Source organism: Solea senegalensis, linkage group LG6 (assembly GCF_019176455.1).
Source record: "Solea senegalensis isolate Sse05_10M linkage group LG6, IFAPA_SoseM_1, whole genome shotgun sequence".
In the NCBI taxonomy this organism is placed as follows: domain Eukaryota; kingdom Metazoa; phylum Chordata; class Actinopteri; order Pleuronectiformes; family Soleidae; genus Solea; species Solea senegalensis.
Window position 1 is genome coordinate 9,706,478 of NC_058026.1, and position 22,424 is coordinate 9,728,901.

The 22,424-nt window shown below is 38.7% G+C and overlaps 3 protein-coding genes across 4 annotated transcripts; 1 reads left to right on the forward strand and 2 right to left on the reverse strand.

Moving 5' to 3' along the window:
* Window positions 1-1,850: 1,850 nt before the first annotated feature.
* caly (calcyon neuron-specific vesicular protein) lies at window positions 1,851-9,567 on the reverse strand. 2 transcript variants are annotated; one of them, XM_044028927.1, is made up of 5 exons: window positions 9,346-9,567; window positions 6,036-6,190; window positions 5,166-5,285; window positions 4,462-4,575; window positions 1,851-2,568 (listed from the first exon to the last, which is right to left on the reverse strand). In XM_044028927.1, exons 2-5 carry the CDS (start codon window positions 6,162-6,164, stop codon window positions 2,299-2,301), a joined length of 633 nt encoding a protein of 210 aa, XP_043884862.1. In that variant the 5' UTR covers window positions 6,165-6,190; window positions 9,346-9,567; the 3' UTR covers window positions 1,851-2,298. The 2 variants fall into 2 exon arrangements, with proteins under 2 accessions (XP_043884862.1, XP_043884861.1); XM_044028926.1 differs by having other exon boundaries at window positions 1,851-2,571; window positions 9,346-9,563.
* Window positions 9,568-15,765: 6,198 nt separating this feature from the next.
* On the forward strand, window positions 15,766-16,796 carry LOC122770569 (trace amine-associated receptor 13c-like). The gene has a single exon (XM_044027507.1). The coding sequence runs from the start codon at window positions 15,801-15,803 to the stop codon at window positions 16,794-16,796; it is 996 nt and encodes a 331-aa protein (XP_043883442.1). The 5' UTR covers window positions 15,766-15,800.
* Window positions 16,797-17,409: 613 nt separating this feature from the next.
* On the reverse strand, window positions 17,410-21,868 carry nsmce1 (NSE1 homolog, SMC5-SMC6 complex component). The gene is made up of 8 exons (XM_044027508.1): window positions 21,826-21,868; window positions 21,036-21,155; window positions 20,453-20,574; window positions 19,959-20,036; window positions 19,164-19,310; window positions 18,405-18,521; window positions 17,778-17,907; window positions 17,410-17,629 (listed from the first exon to the last, which is right to left on the reverse strand). The coding sequence occupies exons 2-8, from the start codon at window positions 21,151-21,153 to the stop codon at window positions 17,598-17,600; spliced, it is 744 nt and encodes a 247-aa protein (XP_043883443.1). The 5' UTR covers window positions 21,154-21,155; window positions 21,826-21,868; the 3' UTR covers window positions 17,410-17,597.
* Window positions 21,869-22,424: the final 556 nt, after the last annotated feature.

A 22,424-nucleotide genomic window follows, 5' to 3' on the forward strand; every position in this document is an offset into this window, starting at 1 on the left:
CACACACACACACACACACACACACGACTGAGTGAACAGACGAGATGAGATGAAGTGATGAAGAGAAACGTGCAGTGATCTCATTAAAAACCTGTTGATTTCACTTCTCACTCCGAGTTCTCACCTCGCCTGCTCTTCCCTCGCTTTCAACTCTCTCCATGACAAGTACACAAATCCTATGTGCACACAAACACAGTGCTCATGGATGTAAAACATGAGGGTATACACACACACACACACAGATAATGCAGATGGCTGAGCTTACCTATGACTCAGTAATACTGTAAAAGTCAGGCACAGACTTCTACACTTTAATAACAAGCCACAGTTTCAAACCACAACACACACACACACACACACTTGTTTTTACATCATACTGAGGACACGTCATAATGTACTCCCTTGTCCCTTCCCTTAACCATAACCATCACAACTAAATACCTAACCCTAACCCTTAACCTAAATCCAGGCCTTAACCTTGAAAAAACCTTGTAAAGTTGTGGGGCCCAGACAAAATGATGAGTTTGTATGTTTTTTTGGACCTTACAAAGATACAAATACAAGTAACCAGACACACACACACACACACACACACACACACACACACACACACACATGCTTGTGCAGCACATTCTTCTTAGGACACTACATTGGCTTCTTAACATTTGGACAGCCTGGACAAGGTGCTAAAGAGGAAACCAATACAAGCAGACACACACACACACACACACACACACACACACACACACACACACACACACTTCTATCTTCATCAGAACACTTCTTGGCATAAGAATTCCCTTTCCTCTTGGCATAACCTTCCCCATTATAACCAAATGCCAAACTTAAACTTATTTCTAACTCTAAATCCTAACCATCAAACACACCAGAAAACACATGGCTCGCTCTGTAAGGTCAAAACTCAAACTGGTCCTCACAAAGATGGAGACAAATCTGATAAAGCACCAGGAGTAAGCTGCCATGGCTGTGGTGGAGCAGCCTCCCCACAGTCTGAATGAGCTCAACCTTGAGAATGAAAGCACAGGTTTATTGTAACCAGGTCTAAGAAATCAAATCACTGCCTTTACTTCAGAGTGTCTCAGTGTGCGACCCTGCACTTTACACACCTTTCTCTCCCTGAACGAGCACAGAACCAACATGTTAAAGATTTTTTAATGAATGAATCTGCTCTGTAATATAAGTTGACATGATCTATTAGCAATCTAGGTTGTTACTGTCATGTCAGTATATTACATAGCACTTGTTCAATGAAGTGTGGTGGTACTGAAGCTTCTTTTTTTTTAATGTTCTTACAACAGTTGTCATACAGTTCTAGCTCTACTCTACTGTTTTTTTTATACCTTTGTGCTTTTTGGGGACCTGTTCTCGCGAGGTCCCAACAGAGCTGAGGCTAAAATGTGATGTCAACAGACTGATGGTCAGAGAGTGTCGCCACAGGAAGCGTCATGTGCAGATGTGCAGAAAACAACGTGCCTCATACCAAGGTTATGATAGTTTAGGATTTTGAATTAGTTTTACTTTTTATTTAGTTTTGACTTTTTGTTTTTAAAATTAGTTAGTTTTAATACATTTCTAGAGCGGGTTAGCTAGTTTTTATTAGTTTTAGTTTTTTTTGTAATGTGGAGAATTTGCTAGGTGCAAGATTCAAAAAGGTGATAATAAGGACTGTGTCTACATAAAATAAATACCCTTCCTATGAACCCAAAATTTATGTATGAAATAAATATACAAAACTAAGCACATTTTCACTACAATTTTAGTTTGTTTTATAAACACCATTCAGTTTCAGTTATCAGTTTTTTTTACTCTAGTTTTTATTTTTATTTCAGTTAACAAAAACTTTTTTTTTTTTTCAAATTTAGTTTTCGCTATTTCGTTAGTTTTTGTTAACTATAATAACCTTGCCCGATACCCAAACCGAGTAGAGCCGAGTATAGCACTAGAACTGGATAATGGAAACACGCCATAATTAATGGGGCTGCAGCAGCAACAGTGAGTCACTGTCACCTGCGACCACAGCGATGATTTTAGAGGTAAACACACAAAGTAGTAGAGTATCTGAACTATTAAATATGAAGTATTTGCTACTAAATGTCAACAGAAAAGTGATGTCGAATAAACTCGTAATTTACACCATTGAGTGAAATGTTTGGCACATACTCAGAAACAGACAATGGAAACATATTCTGAAGTCGTGCCCACACACACACACAGACACAGACACACACACATCACTGTGTCTTTCTCTTACACCTTCATACATTTCCATCAGACCCTTCACACCTCTCCTTCTGGCTTTCTTTTCAGTGCCTCGCTGCCCTGTTTGGCCACCTCAGCCTCCTTCAGAGCGCTGATTACTGGTAACCATGGTGATGGCAGCTCAGGTCCAGGCCTCCTGACCTGGTTAAGGTGGCTGAGCGCAGTGTACAGGCCAGTGCTGATGCTGCCGTGGACGCCTGGCCCCTGCTGCTGCTGCTGCTGCTGCTGCTGCTGTTGCTGCTGCTGCTCTGTGAAGTACATCTCCAGAGCTGTCGGGCTGCAGTGCTTCTGCTGTTACAACAGAAAGGTGCATTTGCTTCAACGTGGGTGAACAACCCAAATCTCTACCAGAGAGTCAACAAAGAGCAAGAGTCAAAACAAAACATCTGTCACGAGACACATAATCATGAATGACAGTGGTATTTGGTCAGACATCAAAATGTCATTTTTTACATGTTCCACCAATAACTTCTAATTCAGAAAAACTGCTTTGTCTTTTAGCACAGCTGACTCATGGAGCACATTCTTCAATTAAGAACACATCCTCCCTTTAGACTTTTTAGAAATGATCTCATACCTTCCGATTTCAAGTTTTTCTTCTTGACTTTGTTTTTCAGTTTTCGGTCATATTTGATGTCATTTGTGGTCGTCAAATTGTTGGGTTTAAAAAAATTTTTTTTTAATGAATTATTTGTTGTCTCTGTGTCTCTTTCGAATATTAAAAACTGTATATATTTACGTGTGTGTGTGTATATCTATCCAATCCAACTTTATAAAGCACTTTAAAAGCAACAACAGCTGAGACAAAGTGTTGTACATCAGGGAGTTTGCCAAAACAACAATAATGTCTGAAAATCACGGCACTGAAATGTACTGTGAATATGGTGATTTAAAAGAAAACGCTGTTGTAGATTATCATGGACTAAAACAAGACATTTAAGGACGTGGAGGGTGAAAAGGTATTTCCAAAATGTCCAGATTTGCAGTATGTTTTTAAATGTTCCTATAATGGAAAATTGGCATAAACAGAAACTGTATCATCAAGTAAAGAAGTCAGCAATGCTGTGAAATGACACATTTTTACAGTATATGTAACACTATGTGGGTGAAACAAGTTGCTAAAAACAATTGTTGCTAAAAAAAAAATCAGGTCAGAGAAGTAAAAATACTCCCTGGCAACACGGTTCATCTTTGTCCTGGTGCATAAATTAAGTTCAAGAACTCAAACAGACTCAGCCTGTTAAAGAGCCCACTGCCATGTGCTGCCCTCACACAGACAGGATCCACTACCTGACTGTCTCTCACAGAGAGCAGCCGCAGTAACAGTATGCTGCCCTGCATTCTTCATCCCTGACTCCAAAACAAAAAACATTAACAGGAAGGGAAAAAAAAAAAAAGAAATGCTGAAAGCAACTGTAACCAGCAAAAACTTCAAAAGCTCTGCCGGAAGGTTTCCCCTGCTCCTCTTCCCTTCTTTGCTTCCCCCCTCACTGCTAAGCCTTTAATCACAGTTTAGTCACGCTCAGTCCTAATTAAAGACCCCTCTGATTCACAGGCAGGCGTCCCAATCTCTGCCTGAGCAGAAAGCAGACTCTCTCTCTCCCTCTCTCTCTCCCTCTCTCCCTCCCTCCCTCCCTGTCTTTCCAAATGTTCCTCTGTGAAACAGGCTCTTTAACTAACATGTGTGACAGCGGGTCCAGCACACTGTGTTTACAAGGGGTCATTTGGAGATAATGAAGTTGGTTCGTCCCAAATCTTTCTGAAATGACCGATTATGAAGCACCAGCTGAGCTACACTCTGTTTTCTTTGTGTGTCTGTTTGTTTGTTACTTTGTCTTCGCCGCAGATTCATTCTGCTTTACTAGAGGGAGAAGTAGCTAAGCAATACACAATATTTAGATTTCCTTGTGTTTATTAAAGTGAACAAATCTATGGGATATTTATTTTTATTTCACATGTTGCATGTGTGTGTTTGTGTACTTGTACTTGTATTTACTTGTATTTTTCAAGTTTTATATTTTAGAGTTAGATTTAGAATTGGGTTTAGGTTAGGTACTTATGGCGCATTAGTTGCAATGGTTAAGGTTAGGGTAAGGGGCTAGGGATGCATTATGTCTATGAGGTATCCTCACTGACAAATAAAAATAAGTTTTTTGTGTGTGTGTGTGAGTGAGTGTCTACCTTAAGGATAAATCCCTCTGGGCAGGTAAGTTGGTCATACCACATGGCCTTGTACATGAGCAGGAGGAGCAGGCTGGTCAAAAAGGCCAAAGTGATGAGGATCAAGCCTGTGATCTGGACCAAAAATAAACACATTAACAGATATACAGCATACTGTATACATATACAGTAAGCCACTTAAGGAATGTCACTTAAAAGCTGACGTTTGTGATTTGTTTTAAAAAAACACTTGTTAATGTTAAATCCTCTGCACGCCCAGATAGAAGAAATAAATCTGGTGTAGTAAGCGACAACAAAAAGCTTACAAGGTTAGGTTACGCTGCAGCTGATGTAACTGGAAAATAATAGAATAGAATAGAAGAATGAGACAAGACGAGATGAAAATGGCAAAATCCAGGCAGGTACAATTTTGAACTGAGGATCAGTTCTAATGAAATGACTGGTCATGTTTATTACTGTAGTATTGCGAGGGCTTTATGATTTATTAATGGATATCACATGTAAAGATGAATTTCAAGAAATAAGTTAAACGATGGTTTTAGTAACCAATTACACACAAGCTCTTTAAAAGAAAAGGCTGTGAAATCTTACACTTTCTGATTCTACTAATGTCTGTGGATTTCAACCAATCCCTGCTGCTGTTAGTGACACTGGCGTATCCAAACACAAACAATGTTGGTGCAGATTTTCTGTTTTTCTTGTACCTTGGCTTTATCTGAAACGTCACTGTAGAAGTTAATGTTCAGCTTCCTGATGTTTGGCACGTACAGCTTGTTCTTATTCTTCTGCTGCAGCTGGTACTGCGTCGACGTCTTCACAATGATCTGTCAAGGAAAAGAATACACTGTCACTGTCGACTGTCAGAACGCTTAATTCAAAATTATGAGTGAAATATTATTTTATTCAATTTAGACAAGAGAGATTTTGATGACTTGGTGCTGTACATAATCTGGTACTGTGGATAAAGGAAAGTACAGTCAAAGCAGCAGTGTTGTTCATGAGCACCAGACGTCCATTTAACGAGATCAGATTTTTTGTGTCACAGTTTTATGTCACGCTACATGACGTCTCCATGGACAAGGCCCACCATGGCTGTGGCAGTCGCAAAGATGTTTCAACGACTGATGAAGACAGTTGGTCGCAGCAATTAAAGCAACTTCATGCAAAAAACAAGGAAATACTTCAATGGAATGAAAAAAACATGTTTCTATGTCTCTACATCAGCCAGCGGAGGAGATTTAATCTGAAAAGGATAGACTTGTGGGCATGTGTTTAAATAAAAGAAATGGATTCTATATATATATATATATATGTGTATATATATATATATATATATATATATATATATAATATTGTTATTATCGAGCATATATATATATATATATATATATATAATATTGTTATTATCGAGTTTTTGAACAGTCTCGTGTGAAGACTGGAAAGGTTTCGCCACATTCAATTTCGTGATGATTGCCTACAGTGAATTGTAAACTGTTGGTTGTGATGCATAGTATTTCAGCAGAAAACAAAGTGGGCTGGAACATAAACACACACCTAGCACAGGCTGTAATTACCTTGTCTGAGAATGGGTGCTGGAGCTGGTTGACCTCCAGGGGCGTAATGAGGGGGATGTTATCAAAGCCATCGTCCACAGATGGCTGTTTCTCCAGCTTCCCTGACAGATTGCTGCCTAGCTTCACCATGGCTGCCTGGAAATGACTGGACAGAGCTGGAAAGCAGGGATGGACAGACTGTGTGAGTTGAAGCCAAAAATGACAGCCAAATATGACAAAGAAAAAACATTCGTCTTTGGAGCATATTTCCTGAGATGGTAACATTAAAGGAATACTTCATGAATTTAGCTTTATATTACTAGAATATGGGCAGTATTTTTGAAGAATTGTGCTTGCCAATATCAGAAATATCAGCATTCTTTTTTTTGTTACATGCCCACCAGTGACACTTGGTCCAAGGCTTGAAACTGCAACGCTAATTCCGCACTTTTTAAACCCACGTGTAGGAGGACAGGACCTGATTCCCAGAATGTAAACAGTGTCCGCCATCTTTGCTAACAGTTACGCTAACAGGACGAAGTGTCACTATTGCATGTTGACCCTGTTTCTCTGTTTCTACTGGACAGGTAGGTTCACTTTATGTCTTTGTGATCTTTTGAGAGTATTTGTTGTTTTTCGGCATCACGTTGTCATTTGAACAATTATCCCAAGAAAGTTAGCGTCATCGAAAAGTACCGAAAGTTACCGATGCTGTTCAGTGCGTGTGAATGGAGGCGTGGCTTTGGAGGGAAGTCTGAATAAAGTGACTTGGACTTTTAAATTCAAAATGTAGCCTCCAACAGGATCTCCAACCCTACCTTTAACCTCTGCATGTTTGTGGGAGGAAACCAGAGATAACCCATGCGGTCAAATCATGTCGAGTACCCTAGTTTTTTTGCTGTAAGGCAACAGTGTAAGCCACTATTGCACCAAGTGGCCATGCCAATTAGCCTATTTCTATAGGCTAAGGGGTTTCTATTATTTGTATTGTTTGAACACTTAATGTTTCGTATGAATTAAATATATGAGTTTTTAATTTTGAAATTTGAATGACAAATGCGTAAGAGTTAGCAGTTAGGCTGCAGAATGTAACAGACGGAGAACTCCTCCGCTCACCCCTCTCTTTCTCAAGCACATCAGGGAACACAGGTGGCCGTCGTGTACCAGAAATTATGTCGATCATCATTTCCACATTTAGCATCCACTTCAAAATGCAAAAACACAGATTCAGGCAATTTTGTTTGTTTGGGCTACAGGAGAATTGCCTAAAATACATAGGAAAGGTTTTCATTTCAAAGCAATTATACACTTACACAAACAGACTTATGGGTAGTATAGTCCACTTCTGCGAAAAAACAACAACAACAAAAACACCCTCCTAAATGGTAAGGTGAGGGGTGGATTATGGTACGTGATAGCAGAGCCAGACAATGAATAACTACCCCGTTCATAATTCAATGAGGTAAGGACTTCCACTAAATATCTGTGTTTGCGGCCTGACTCACAGGAAAGAGTGTTGTTTTCCTCTTTATCAAACCCACTGTTCAAGAGTAAACGTGTTTCATAACCACTCATGTATGATTCATCTTGTGTAACCCAGCTCCATCTTGCATGTCCTGTGTGTAAGACATGTCTGAACGCCCCGGGTCTGCTCTGAACGCCTCTCTGCTCCAATAATATTTCTGTTTTGTTCATCTAAAATTGGAGGGAAGAGGTGAGGAGCCACTTATCTCATTCACACAGTGCAACACAACACCTTCCCCCAGCTGAAGACCCCACAGGCCCAGTGACGCCAATGACTCACAAGGATGACACACACACGCAGGAGCCGAAGAGCTACAGTCTTTATGCAACAGGAGAAATTCCTGGTGCACAGCGATGATTATAATAATGATTGCAGGATTATTAGTAAAAGCCGTGTATGTATGTACAGAATAGTCCATACTGTATCATTTATGTTATCTTATTTTGCGTAATCCGTAAATGTTACACTTTTCAGAGATGAGCGAGCAGCTTGTGTCGCGTAAAATGCAAAGCACATTCACAGAATACATTACTTATTGTCCTCGGTGTCCTTGGTGAGTGGGCGGTCGAAGTGGTCATCTGTACATACCACTATCTTTCCTCACCACAGTTGTAGTGTGGGTACGATGAATCATCCGAAATCTGTGATTTACAAATGAGGCACAACACCCGGTCGACATGGTAATGACGACCTGCTGAGCCTCAAACTGAATATCACAAAGTGAAAGATGGGTGAATTCAATTAATTTGAACGTGGCATTATGATTTTTGGTGCGAGTATTTCTTTTTCTGATCTACTGGGATTTTAACACGCAACCGTCTTAAAGGTTTCCAGAGAACCGTCTGAAAAGAGCCTTGCTGATGCCAAAGATCATAGGAGAATGGCCAGACTGTTTTGAAATGATAGAGAGATTACAGTAACTCAAATTACCACTTTTTACAAGCAAGGTATGCAGGAGATCTGCTCTGAAAGCATAACACGTCAAACCTTGAAGCAGATGGCCTAAAGTAAGTAAGAGGACCATACTGCCACTTTATTAGGTGTTCCATGAGCTTATATATAAGTATTTCATATCCAAGTGCTGTAAGGTTATTATCATCACATCATACCTTTTAAAGACAGCACATGCCTCGAGAAACGGGGCAGCAGCGAGGGCACAGCTTTGTTTAAGGTGAGTACAGGCTCTGTTATGAATGAGGTAAGAGTGAGCTGTGTGCAGTCTGCTCTTCTCAACTTCTTCACGGTTCACCGGTCATGCATATCTGAACTTGCTGCATTGAGGACCGCTGCGACAGGATGTGCAGGCTGTGTCAGCAGGAGAATCAGACGCAGCAGCTACACATGGAACAGATACTGTGCACCACTGAGACTCGTAAAAAAACAACTATTTTCCATATTATTACAGCTCTACTGTAAATATGTGTTTGGATGAAGCCTTTTGGGGATTGATTTCCGGTCTCACACTCAATCAAAGCAACTTAAACCACTGAATCAAAAACCTAAAATGATGTTTATATTAGATATGTTATAAAAGAGTACAACAGTTCAGATTGTCAGTTAGTATCTAAAACACTGACATGAAGGTGAGTTGCTTGCCTGTAATCTCTGTATTCACTGAAGCAAGCAACCTGCAGTAAATCACTTAAACGCATCATGTGAAGAAACAGACACACTGTGGCATAACATAATCCGCAGCTGTTTGCGCTCAATTCAAACCCGCAAACACGCCTGAGTCTGTGTATATACACACACACACACATTAACCAGGAGAGCACTGGTGTGAAAAAGAGAGGGAAATAAACTTACTGTGGTCGTGTTTCTGTGCTCTCCGCTCGCCTGTGGATGGTCGGACCTCACTGATGCTGCTGACGGGGACTCGGCGTGAGCAGCGGTTGCCGTGGTGATGTGTGATTCACGGCAGCACTGCGCATGTAACGAGGCTGGAGCGAAGCGGCTGCGTCCTCCGGTGGAAAGTGGCAGAGCAGTGAGTGACGCTGAGCATCTCCACGCGACGCGACCGCGGGCAAAGAGCGTGGAAAAATGCTCTTTATTGTTGTTCATCTAAGTGTCACTGAGGACATTAACCGTGTGTTTCTGTCTTTGAATGCATCACTCAAAAAAAAAAGGAAGAAAAAAAAGATACGTTATAAACCCGCAGCTTTAGCAGCAAAAGCATTCAAGTGGTGAAATGAAATAAATAATAATAAGTTATAATTAGCACATATTTAAAAACATTAGAAAATACTTCTGACGAAAAACGCCAGCACAGATTAAAAATAATCTGACTGTCTGGCTGTGCTTGGAAGTTGGAAACAGTTTTGGGATGTTTTGGTGTAGGTCTGTGTTTTTGTTTTTGGGAGGCAACGTGTTTCTTTTTCTGCTCTCTTACTTGTTGTTTCTACTTATACTAAACATAAAGGTGCCTTTCATACTTTATTTAAGTCCTTCAATCTGAGCACTATATGTACATAATTAATAAATCATTTAAAACACATAATAATGTAGCTAAAATTATATTTTCATTGGTTAGTGTCTATTTTCTTTGTATATTAGTGTAATTACCGTGTCAATAGAGGTTATATTTGTTGACAAATACAATAATAATAACAGCACAGCTCCATTTAAGTAATACATGTTAAAATAGGGTTCGTGAAAAGTATTATTACACATTTATACACATACAATAAATATATATATTTTACTAAAATTAGATTTTTAGGTCAAACCTTCTAACAGTGCAATGGAGAGTAACATTTAGTGATCTATAAATAAATGTGACTCTTAAAAAGGGGCCATTATGCACATTGAGTACATTTTAAATAGCATTTTGCTGCTAATATCTCAGATCTTGTACAAAGCAGAACTTTGAAATGCAGTGTAAAGTATATTTCACTCTGAGTTATTTCTACTTTTCCACCACCTGATGCTTCAGTTGACTGAAATATTGGCATTCAATGTTAATATATATATTTTTAAAGGTGGGACCTTCAGGTATACAGAAAAAAAAACATTTTAGGGAATCTTGGTTTACATTTATTGGGGGTTACATTTAGGCCAACTAACTTTTCACTTCAGTTGAAAGGTTTGAAAACAAGAGTTTGTGATGTTTTTGGTTATTGACTTTAGAACCAGAGTGAGTGAGAATTACACGCAGCATTTTAATGCATGTTGGAGTGAGAAACACAGATATTTCCGCGTATGTGAGTGGAGGAAAAGTCTGTGTTTGCAAGAGAAAGAAGAGAGTGGTGTGCTAAGAGAATGAGTGGGAAGCAGGAGCCAGCGTCGTCTGCAGATTTAGATCAACCTTTTCATGGAAAGAGGACGCATGCTGTTTTCCTCTTTGGCCATGACTGACTGTATAAATTCATTATGCCTTTAGGAAAGCACTCGTCCAAAAATCGGCACTGAAACCCCCTGCGACCCCCTGCCAACCCATCAATTGGGCCTACATTTATTATTTTGACCTTTCTCTTTGCAGGGGGAGAGACATCAAAGTGGATCCTCGACTCGTTCCTCAGTGAGGAGACGGAGGTGTCATCCTCACAGTGTGAGAGACAGACTGCTGGCCTGCGCTGGTTTTGTTGTCAATGAAGGAGAGAGACGGAGTCTGGGTCAACGTAATTAAAATGAGAATCAGTTAGGGCCACAGTATAACGAGGGGGAAAAAAAATAACTGGGTGAAACCAGGCATGTTAATATATGTGAAGGGGCACATGTATATAGACTTCCTTGGGAATTGAAAAAAAAAAAAAAAAAAAGGTTTTGCTGGGAAGGACTGACGAAAACATTTGTGTTTTTGTACAGGTTCCCACAAGCCCAACTGTTTTTTTTAAAAGGTCACATGAGAGTTTAAAATGTCACAGACAAGAAGTTTAGTCTCTCACAAAACACAGAAATCCAATTAAAATGGACCCTTCAATCAATTTGACTAATCACAAATGTCCAATTTTGGCATTTATATTAAATATGTCCATATATGAAGCCTTGATTATACATTTTAAGTGAATTTACTTGCTTATGTAAAAGGTAAGCTCTCAAAATAAAAGAAAAGAGGGACAGACAGTTATTTATGTTCAACATAAATAACAGAGGCCTCTATGAGACACTGTGTCTAATCAAACATTTTTTCTGCAGTTTCTAGTGTTTGTCACAGCTGTTTATTTAGGTCAACAAATTGTTTGTGAAAAAAGAACCATCGTTCCAACAACACAAATGTAGTAATTTTTTTACAAACAATTTGTGTAAGTTTGAAGTCAAATATACAGAGTGCTAAAGAAAGAATTAGGTAACTATATTAATATTTTTTAGACCATATAGAAGAAGTGACGTCAGTGAATTACACTATAAATGAAGGTAACCTGAGATGTTAAACTGACATGACATTGGGATACATAAGACACTGGAGCAGGAATAATCCTCAACAATGTAGCTCCTATCCCTGGACTGTCCACTCAGCTCTCCTCTGTCGTTCACTCTTCAATCTCCTCCTCTCTCAACAAAGCGTTGACCATATTTTCCTCTGCCCGACTGTGAAACCCATCATCTAAACATCTTCCTCCTCCCACTGAACAATGTCACTTCTTAAAGTATCCCAAGTGTCTTTCCCAACACGATGAGTAAAAATGAATTTGTCATTTATGCAACAGTTCACACACACACACACACACACACACACAGTCAATGAGCTAAAAGCTTGGAATAAAAGTTGTATGTATACCAAGTTATTGTCAAGGTCTTTTTTTCGTTATGCTGAATAGTGCAAAATAAAAGGCTTGTATTATTTGGTTCTAAACATTTTTAACAAATAGTTATTCACACACAATGATTTACCTCTAAACTTGTTTTTATCACACTTTACGTTTACGGAGGTCAATTTCATAGATGGTTCTGATTGGAATAGGATTTTAGTCAAAGTGGTTGTCCATTGCTCCAAAAATGTGTCATCAAATAAAAATCATAGGTCAGCCTTTACAGACCGTCTATGAAATAGCCTACAATAACAATATACAGCACTAACAACATTGTCAGTGATCCTAATCTTGTTAGAATAAAAATACAGGGTATTTATTGGATTTAAGGGGATCACATTGAAGCCCATTTTCATCTTTAAACTTCATGAAAAATTGAAATCAATGTTTATGGCTATTGTAAATGAAATTATTTTTTGATTATCTTACTGGTTGTAATTGATGTCATAATCAGATTAGCAGTTGTTGATTGTGTCAAGGACAAGTCGCTGAGTAAATCTCCCTGATAAAAAGTCATTGCAAGTACTTTGTATCAGTAAATTGCAACGGGCAATTTGAGTGACACAAAAATATGTTGGGAAAAAAAACAAAAACCAGAGGACTTCAAAAAAATAAATATACAAATCTGTCACTGATTACCCTCACAAACATTATGAAAGTGTTACTCCACTTGTCTAAACTAATTTGCTACGTCTCAAATACTTTACCAACGAGGCCATCTAGTGTCCGATTATCTGAATATCAACTCTATCAAGATAAGGTGGAGCCCACGAGACATGCATGGACAGAACCAACAAGCAAATTAGTGATCAGATTCTTTTTCATCTTTCCTCCACTTCTTAAAAATGTAGTGCATGTTGTGTTTAGTTTTTCCACTGTAGGCTATTGTAAAAACATAGTCCAAATGTCCAGCCTTCATATAGGCTCTGATATAAATATGAAAGCTCATTCTGTGGTAATAAAAAGCAATAATTCATACTACAAGGTGATTGTACACTTAAGTACAGTTACTATAGCTTTAATTTCACCCAAATTCCACACCACACCTTTAAGATAAATACATCCACAAAAACCTGGGTATGTTTATGTCCATTTTAAAGATTCAGTTTACTTGTAATTTTCCTTTTGTGCCAATATATAAAAGAAAAATGAAATGATCTTACTCTGAGCAAAGAGAAATGCAAGAAAAAGGGATAAAAATAACACAAGCAAACAAACACTAAAGTTGAAGAGTGTGTGTATACCACAGGGGCCTGTTCACACCTTGTAATAATATGATAACACAATAATCCACCAGTGAATTCTACACAAAGCTGTGAATAAACACAACTTCACAACAACACATGATGCAACAAATGCTCACTTTGCCCATGTGTGAACGCTGTACGTCTGCTGCATGTGGAAAGTTTCTGAGTCACAAGCAAAGTGAATATGAGAAAAAGAAGAAAGATGTGCCGCTTTATTTGATTTAAAAGTATCCAATTGGTATTGGACCAATAGTTTCAAATGAGTTTATAACTGACATTTATTGATCTTCTTGCTGACCACTAGGGGTGGGTTTCAAGAACCTGTTCTAAACTGGTACCAGTTCCTCATTGGTCAATACCTAAATATCGATAAGTGTCTGGACAAACATTTCTTTTACCAAATTATAGTAGTACCAATATGAGTTTCACCGGTATTGGTATTGGTATCAATAAGCAGTCAGTACCAGTAGTAGCGGATCTACCACTATAGGGCTGAGGTTTTTCATTATCTAAACTCTATTAAAACAAATAATTGTACACAGCTGCAGAAGCACACAAACCCATGGCTGATGGCAAAATATTTATACAGACGTTGATGTGATACAAGTGAGTTTGTAAAGGAATAAAACGAGTTAGACTTTATAAAAGCCATCAAGGCTTAAGTTTCACTCATCACTCTACACTGTCAAACAGATCACAGTTCCATTTAGCTTCCTCATGTTCAGGGTGCATGCCACACTGTCCTGACTTACATAAAATTACTGAGCCAAAGTTAAATAAAACGACAAAGAGCGGAATCTCCACAAATAGTTGATGGGCCATTTGCACAGCAGCCATTTTGAGAGGAAACTCACAGGTGTTAAGGGTAAAAATAATGATAGTTGCCTTTTAACTCAAATAAATCACGTTGTTTAAATAAAATGCTTTCATTTTCTTACCCTGAGCCCAACTTGACATGTTCACATCGGTAGGTTTTTTCAGACCGGCAAGTCAAAAGCCAACTGGAAGTACTTGGTATGAGTAAATAAACAATCCAATCAAAGTTGCTGACTTTGTTGTTAACTCATTACCTATGCCAAGGACATGGATACAATTCACCACTTGACTGGAAACTGAGCAGCCTCGGTGTAGTTTTACACTCTCTGATTGCCGCACTGGGCACATGAAGTGATTCGCTCTACGTCGAGACAGACGGAAGCAACGGAGACATCGAGCTAATAGAGTGAGACGGCTAAAAACAGGTTGGCGTACAACTGAAAACACAACAATGAAGCACAAACAAAACGTTTGTATTGAATTCTACAACTCACAAAACCTGGACATTCAGCAGTTTGACAGGATAAATAAATAAATAAAAAGCTTTACGAATGCTTCTTCTTGCACCCACCCGCCCCTGAGCTGCCAGTATATACACACAAACGCTCCCTCAGTCAGGTCTGATAGTGTCGCTTGGCAGAGCCCATTTTCAGATGAAGGATACATACAAATAATGTTACATTGATTCTGTCCAATCATCATCCATCTTCTACCGCTTTATCCTTCACACAAGCATCACTGGTGCCAATCTCAGCTGACATAGGAGGGAAGGCAGGGTACAGATTGCTAGTCCATCACAGGGCCACATAGAGACAAACGACCATCCACTCTCACAACTACAGTCAATTTAGAGTGTCCAATTTACATATATTTTTGGACTGTTGGAGGAAACCCACATGCACACGGGGAGAACATGCAAACTCCGATCCCTTGTTCCGACCGGGTCACGAACCCGGGTCTTCTTGCTGCAAAGGCAAGAGTGCTAAACCACTACACCAACCCTGCTCAACAACAGATGCTATAAAGTCCCACTGGCCATTTACAAAACGTCCTATCTAGATCTATCTAAACAACAAAAGACTTGATCCCATACTTGATTTACCAACAACAGTGTTGTAATACGATCAAAAGGTAAATTTGTGTCAAACTTGAGATGACAAAAACTTTCAGTTGTCTAAACCCATGTTGCATCACACAGTACAGGCTGGGTGTGTGGCAAAAACAAGGGAGAGGTTATGACAAGAAGATGGAGAGAAACAAACAAAGAAGTAGACTAGAGGGAGGCGAGTGGAAAAATTGAAGTAGAAAGGGCGTAGCAGAGAGGGATGAAGAGGGGTTGAGGAGGAGCAGGGAGCGATCTCAAAGAGATAAATGAGCTAAACCATCCGATCAGACAGCAGCTTGAGCTCGGGCGCTTCAGGTCGCCACCACCACCTCTCCATAGCACCACATGATGGACAGTGTGGCAGATGCCGAGCTCTGCTTCCCTCACCTCCTGAACTTATCCTGCAGAGCACCAGTGCGTCCTCACTCTGAGGCAGTCCTCCTTTACACTCTGCTCTCTTTCATCGCTGTGCTGACAGTGGCCCTAAACCTGCTCGTCGTCATCTCCATCTCCCACTTCAGACAGCTCCACACCCCCACTAACCTGCTCCTGCTCTCCCTGGCCATCGCAGACCTCCTAGTGGGGCTGCTGGTGATGCCGGTGGAAACGGTGAGAATCACAGAAACCTGCTGGCTGATGGGTGAGCTCATGTGTGCCCTGTCTTACATCAGTGGCTTCACTCTCACATCGGCCTCCGTGGGCAACATGGTGCTCATATCCATTGATCGTTATGTAGCGATTTGTAGCCCTCTGCAGTACACAAGCAAGGTCACTCGTGGCAGAGTGGAGGTGTCTGTGTGTCTGTGCTGGGCCTTCTCACTTCTCTACAACGGGCTGATCCTGAAGGACCATCTTCGACAGCCAAGCAGATACAGCTCCTGCTACGGGGAGTGCGTGGTGGTGATTAACTTTGCCTCTGGAGCCGTAGACCTCGTGTTTACTTTCATCGGCCCCTGCTCGATCATTGTCGTTCTCTATATGAGAGTGTTTGTTGTGGCCGTGTCTCAGGCTCGTGCCATAGGGTCTCGTATTACAGCAGTTACAGGTGGTTCAGTGACAGTCTCAGCAAAGAAGTCAGAGAGAAAAGCAGCTCGGACTCTGGGTGTCGTTATACTGGTGTTTTTGATGTCTTTCTGTCCATATTACTACCCGTCTCTTGCAGGGCAGGACACATCAAACAGTGCTTTGACTTGGCCCATTGTGTCCTGGCTATTGTATTCAAATTCGTGCATGAACCCTCTCATATATGCTTTTTTCTACCCGTGGTTTAGAAAAGCTATCAAGTTCATTGTCACCCTGAAGATACTAGAGAAGAACTCCTCTCACGTCAGTATACTTTAAAGTCACAATCAGCCAACATGAGAGAATAGCAGTTAAACTTGTGATGATTCTACAGAAATGTGAGAGTAGTGTCTGAAGTTTACATGTTTTATTTCACTGACATTTAACATTAATATAAGTCTATTTTTTTTTGTTAAAACAACCATTCAAAGAGTGGTGGATATGACTACGATCACATCAGTGTAAAATAATGGATATTGAAATATGACTGTTTTGTTTCTGACATTAAACAATTGAAGATTAGAATGATATTATTTACTCACGTTAACTCACGACGACTCACGACCTTGTTACAATGGTGTATTTCATTCACTGTTGTCCTGAAATTAAAGCATGTTAAAACTGTAATGTAGAAAATAGTAATTGTTTCTGAGATGTTGAGTTGTAAAAATAATATCACCTCACTGTTTTAAGTGACAGAATGTTTTGTGCATCCAAGCTTCCAACACTACAGTTTAGAATTGTTAGCAGCTCTATGATGAAATAATGTTTGATAGTAGATTATTAGATTATTATTCCTATTATCAGTGCACTTTAGATTTTACTGCCTGTTATTTTGTCAAGAGTGTGGCAAGAAGGTGAAGAAGGAAAAAAAGTAGCGTAACGCAAAATATATATCTAGTTGCAGAAAAAAGTGTTGGTTTTGTTTTATTAATGTGCATACACAAATATATTATAAAGACATTTCAATAAAATGATTGACATGAACAGTCATGTGTATTAAAAACCGTATGTTAAAAATACTAAATAATTTCAACAAACACAAATAGAAAAGATCTAATGCCTGACGACTTCATCTCATCACCTCCTCTGAGACCTGGGCCGACTGAGTTCTGTTAAAAAAACAAAAAACTCTGTAAAGGCTTACAAGCAAATATGTTATTAACAGATATTAACGAGAATATTGTGCGACAAAAAAGGGAAAAACGTCCTGAAGATCTAAATAAATAAATAAATGAATGAATGAATAAATATAAATACCAGGGATTTCATGTGGCCAGAAGTCTTCACAAGCTGGACACCGGGGGTCTGACTTTCTCACTTTAAAGTATCTGGCGACACACGGGTTGTGTATTTTTATGCCACAAACAGGATTTTCGCAAATTTGGCACTGGAAGAAGATAAATGAGACACGTTTCATTTAATGAGAAAACCATATAGAATAAGATAAAACTGACACAGTAAGTAAAAAAATAAATAAAACGAATGGCCTTCATTACGGCTCACACATACATCATGACTATTTTGCTGTTTCTTAAGGTTAAGAAAATATCACAGATCTTAGCAGTGTTTCCCTTTTATTTCTGAGCTTTTGGTCAGAAATATAAAGACCTTCGTCAGCACAAACAACACAACAGGCAAACAAAGACAACCAGTTTCTAAAAATGTGCCCTGAGAGACAGATTTTAAATTCACTCATTTAAATTCAAAACAAAGAAAATAGACAGCGATCATTTCCACATCAAGGTACTGGTGAGGTAACTCTTGTAGCCCAACTGTAAACCAGTAATAGCTGACAGAAGAGGATTTTATTTCATCAGTAAAGTTTAGAAACACAACAGACCTGATTCAGATGCTGTCACAGGGGGAGTAAAGGTGAACACTTACCTGGAACGCGATGTTGTGGCAGATGTGACACACTTGGACCTGGTCCTGATACATTGTGCGAATGTAAGGCTCCATCTCTATAATACATCTGGTGGACAAGGTGTATTCACCTTGTTTCTAAATATACAAACAGCGGTTGATTACACACAAAATAAGACAACATCACACTGGAAGGAAAAAAAAAGTGGATAGGTACTGTGCAACAGTTATGGTCCTGGACAGACTTTATTTCATGAATAGATGATTGATAAGAAAATTACATTTGGTATGTATATGTACATGTACATACATATATATATGTATATATATACATATATATAAATATATATATATATATATATATATATATAAATATATAAATATTATTATATATATATATATATATATATATATATATATATATATATATATATATATATATATATATATATACATATATAAATATATATATATATATACATATGTACACACACATATATATGTACATATATACCGTTCCTATCTATATCTTCCATTGAATCATTTAACACAACACAGTTGAATTGTTTATGTTGCATTTGACTATTTGTTATAGATTCCACCTGAAGACAGTGCATGTAGAGTTTAATATCATATAATAAGAAATTTATTTAATTTATTAATTTTAGTGCAACTGCCTAACTGAAAGATAGTCTGAAGGAGTTTTACAAACTAGGTTAATTGCCCTCATTAAAACTGTGAGAGAAAACTACCCTAATTATGTTAAGGACACCATTTTACCTCACTGAGCCACTTGTCATGCACCAGTCGGTTCAACAGGTGCTCCGTCTCACTCTTCTTCAGCTTTTTGGTGGTCAGGGAGTCGGCGCTGTTCAGGATGTCAGTGGAAGAGGCCTTGCCGTTCTCGGAACCCACAATCAGGTCCATCTGAGTTGGAACATGCCAGTAATATGTCCAGTATTGCATGATTGATCATTTGTGAAGTGAATTTAAACACAAATACAGTATTTAATTACGAGACCATTGCACTGGATTGCATTACGGTGATCAGAGGTTTCTATTCCGACAGGTCACTCACTAGGTGGTGTGTAATCAGAATTTTCAACATTTCTTTTCAACATTTCAACATTTTCACGCTGGAAGTGGAAAAACTGGCGAGTTGATGAAATGCTCTGGAAACAGATTCCGCAAATAAAGGACAATGTTTACAAAAATCATGGGAATGAAACAGCACTCTAGCTTCATATTTAACTGCAGAAAAACTGCACAAGTGAGAGGAAAAGTGTGCACAAGATTCCTTAACTTTGTGCCAGAAAATAATCATGGCACTTTTTCATCACACACTATTTTCCTCTTGCCTGGCACAACTTTCATCATTAAGTTGTGCATTTACATCTTTCCGTGGTAAACTGGACTATTGCGTCATCTATTGCTACTCCCAATGAACTCCCAGTGAGTCCCAATATTCACAGTGGATGGAAACACACATAAATGCATATTTTCACAGCTCAAATCATGAGTCAGGGTTTTCATTTCCATTACTGTGAGTGTAAAATAAATCAAAAATCTCCTGACCGTTTTGGTGAACAGCTCCAGCTCGTTGTCAGCATAATCTGTAGACATCCTGGTGACGTCAGTCTCAGCCAGATTCACCTGAACAAAGAGTGAAACAACAGTTGGTAACGCCTAAGACGAATCACTGTACATCATTTCTACATTATGGGTTTATAAACTGTTTGTAGATTTTTAACTGCTTGTTTAATTTCAAAACTTAACGGACAGTGTGTAAGATGTCTGGTGACATCTAATAGTGAGACTGCAAAGTGAGCCAAAGTGAGCCTTAATAGTATCTCTGCAGTGTCCATGAGGCAACATACTATACAAGCAAAGAGCAGTTTGTTTTGTGACCTAGAGTAATTATACTTTATATTTGTAATCTGCATAGTGCGACCAATCCAAGTCATTATATTTCAAAAGTAAAAAAAAATTCTTGTCACTTTAAAGCTTCCATTTATGAAGGAAGTGGATTTAACACACAGACCCAGAGCAAGAATTAAAGGCAGACTAACCAAGGCGTAATACTGTTGGCCATTGTCCTCAGACATTCCTTTCCTGATCTGCATGAACATGGGCTGCAGCTTTGAGTTGATGGTATCAATGAACTCATCTAGTTTGTCAGGAGCATACTGAGCTGCAAAAAACAACAACACAATCTTATGCATTAATCTCGTATTTAAAATTACAACATTTTTACAGGAGATTGTAACAACCACAAAGCTTGACAAATTCTTTAAGTTTTACTTTCAGCTACAAATACAGTTTTGTGTGGGTTAAAAAAAATAATCTTATTTTGCTTTATTTAATTATGTTAAATTACAGACTACGTTGTGAAATGTGCATACAAGACAATTGGGTATTACCAAAGTACATTTCCCGTAAGCTTTCACCCTATGATTTTATTGTGATAAATTACATTTCTGTCATAGTGTAGATTACTGGCCTAAAGGGTTACATGTTCCCAGCATTGTGTTCATGAAATCACAGTTTTAATAGCATCCATCTAGAACATATGTATAAAGCATTAGAAACAGACACCAGAGTTATGTGAGACATCCCAGCTGAGATGACTTATATGAATATAAAATGACTCACTGTTGTGTGTTTCACAGCAACGCTGATACAGTGACTTTGCTCCTGGCTCATCAACAATGCCACTGAGCATCAAGGTTTGTAGAAACCTGCGATGGCTGTCTCCCATCTGTCGTGACATGTCTGTGAAGTAGCAGTGAGAGTAATGGCCGTTAAATGTGAAAGTCTTAAAACACAACATTCATGCGATTGTACGATGAATAGAGATATTTCTATATAAGCGTCTTATTTGGTGAATGTCAATGAGTAAAAGTACACTTTATTCTAAATTTACTTAGGTGACGATGTTATGCATTACTTCAACGGAAACAAATTTGTCTTGGACTTCATTTGTACATAATAACGTATTCACAGATGCAAAAAAACTAATTAGATGATAATAATTTATGATTTCATTTGTGATGTTTTGAGAGGTAACGCAAAACTTATTTCGCAAAGTAGAATTATAGATTTTAAATACACTGACCACTTTGACTGATGCACCGGTTCAACTGACTTCTAACGACTTCTAAATGATTATGAAAGTAGGTACTTTTTTGTGGTGGAGATGCAACCTAATAGTGCCGTGCCGAGTAGAGTAGAGCCGGTGGAAATACGCGTTACTTATATCTACATCTGCTGAAGTCCGACACTTGTGAACGTGTCACCTCGTCTGAACAAGCGTAGGAAACTTGACCATTTATATAAGTGAGCCTCAATTACGAGATGATATTCACAAACTATAGATATTTAAATTGTTAATGGTTTAAATCGACCAGTTTGTTAAACTGACACAAATCGTTAACAGGATTACCTGCAGGTCCCTGGCAGAAGTTGATGTTCCCTCTCCGCAGCCTCTTCTACGCAGACTTCCGGAAACTGGTGTCGTAATATTAATTACCGCCACCTGTTGGTGTGGCGTGTACTTACAAGCAGCGTGTGTATCACTCAAGCATGTTTACGTACTATTAGGGCCACATGTAAACATTATTATTTAAAGAAAACAAAAACACAACAGCATGAACTATGACATTAAAGTCAGAATGCCGGGAAACTGTTCTCTTTCAACATTTGTGTCAGTATGTCACTACTATGGCCCCTTCTTAGCATACATAGTGGCTGTATTACTTTAATTATCCAAAACCTTAATTTTGTTTATAAACCTTTTTGTTGCTGAAAAACAGTAGTCCTCTGTTGATCCACTTGACACTGGTCAAATATAAAAATACATAAATCCAACTTTACAGTATAGACTGGATTTGTTATGTTTGCATTACAAAAGTTTTTCTTTGTTGCATTATGTGTTCAAGTGGGAGCACATTAATTAACACCTTGAAGTGGAAAGCCCCTGTGGTTTGACATGCTCAAATGTGTGAACCTGCTCCTTGGGTTTATGCAGGATACAGTAAGTGC

Excerpts from the sequence above, each read along its gene's own strand:
- caly (XM_044028926.1), bottom strand. The coding sequence starts at position 6,164 with ATGGTGAAGCTAGGCAGCAATCTGTCAGGGAAGCTGGAGAAACAGCCA. Across the intron at positions 4,576-5,165 it reads ACGTTTCAGATAAAGCCAAG|ATCACAGGCTTGATCCTCAT; the intron begins GTACAAGAAAAA and ends TTTTTGGTCCAG. Across the intron at positions 2,572-4,461 it reads CAGAGGGATTTATCCTTAAG|CAGAAGCACTGCAGCCCGAC; the intron begins GTAGACACTCAC and ends CTGTTGTAACAG.
- LOC122770569 (XM_044027507.1), top strand. The coding sequence starts at position 15,801 with ATGATGGACAGTGTGGCAGATGCCGAGCTCTGCTTCCCTCACCTCCTG.
- nsmce1 (XM_044027508.1), bottom strand. The coding sequence starts at position 21,153 with ATGTCACGACAGATGGGAGACAGCCATCGCAGGTTTCTACAAACCTTG. Across the intron at positions 20,575-21,035 it reads TTGCTGTGAAACACACAACA|CTCAGTATGCTCCTGACAAA; the intron begins GTGAGTCATTTT and ends TGTTTTTTGCAG. Across the intron at positions 19,311-19,958 it reads TGGAGCTGTTCACCAAAACG|ATGGACCTGATTGTGGGTTC; the intron begins GTCAGGAGATTT and ends GTTCCAACTCAG.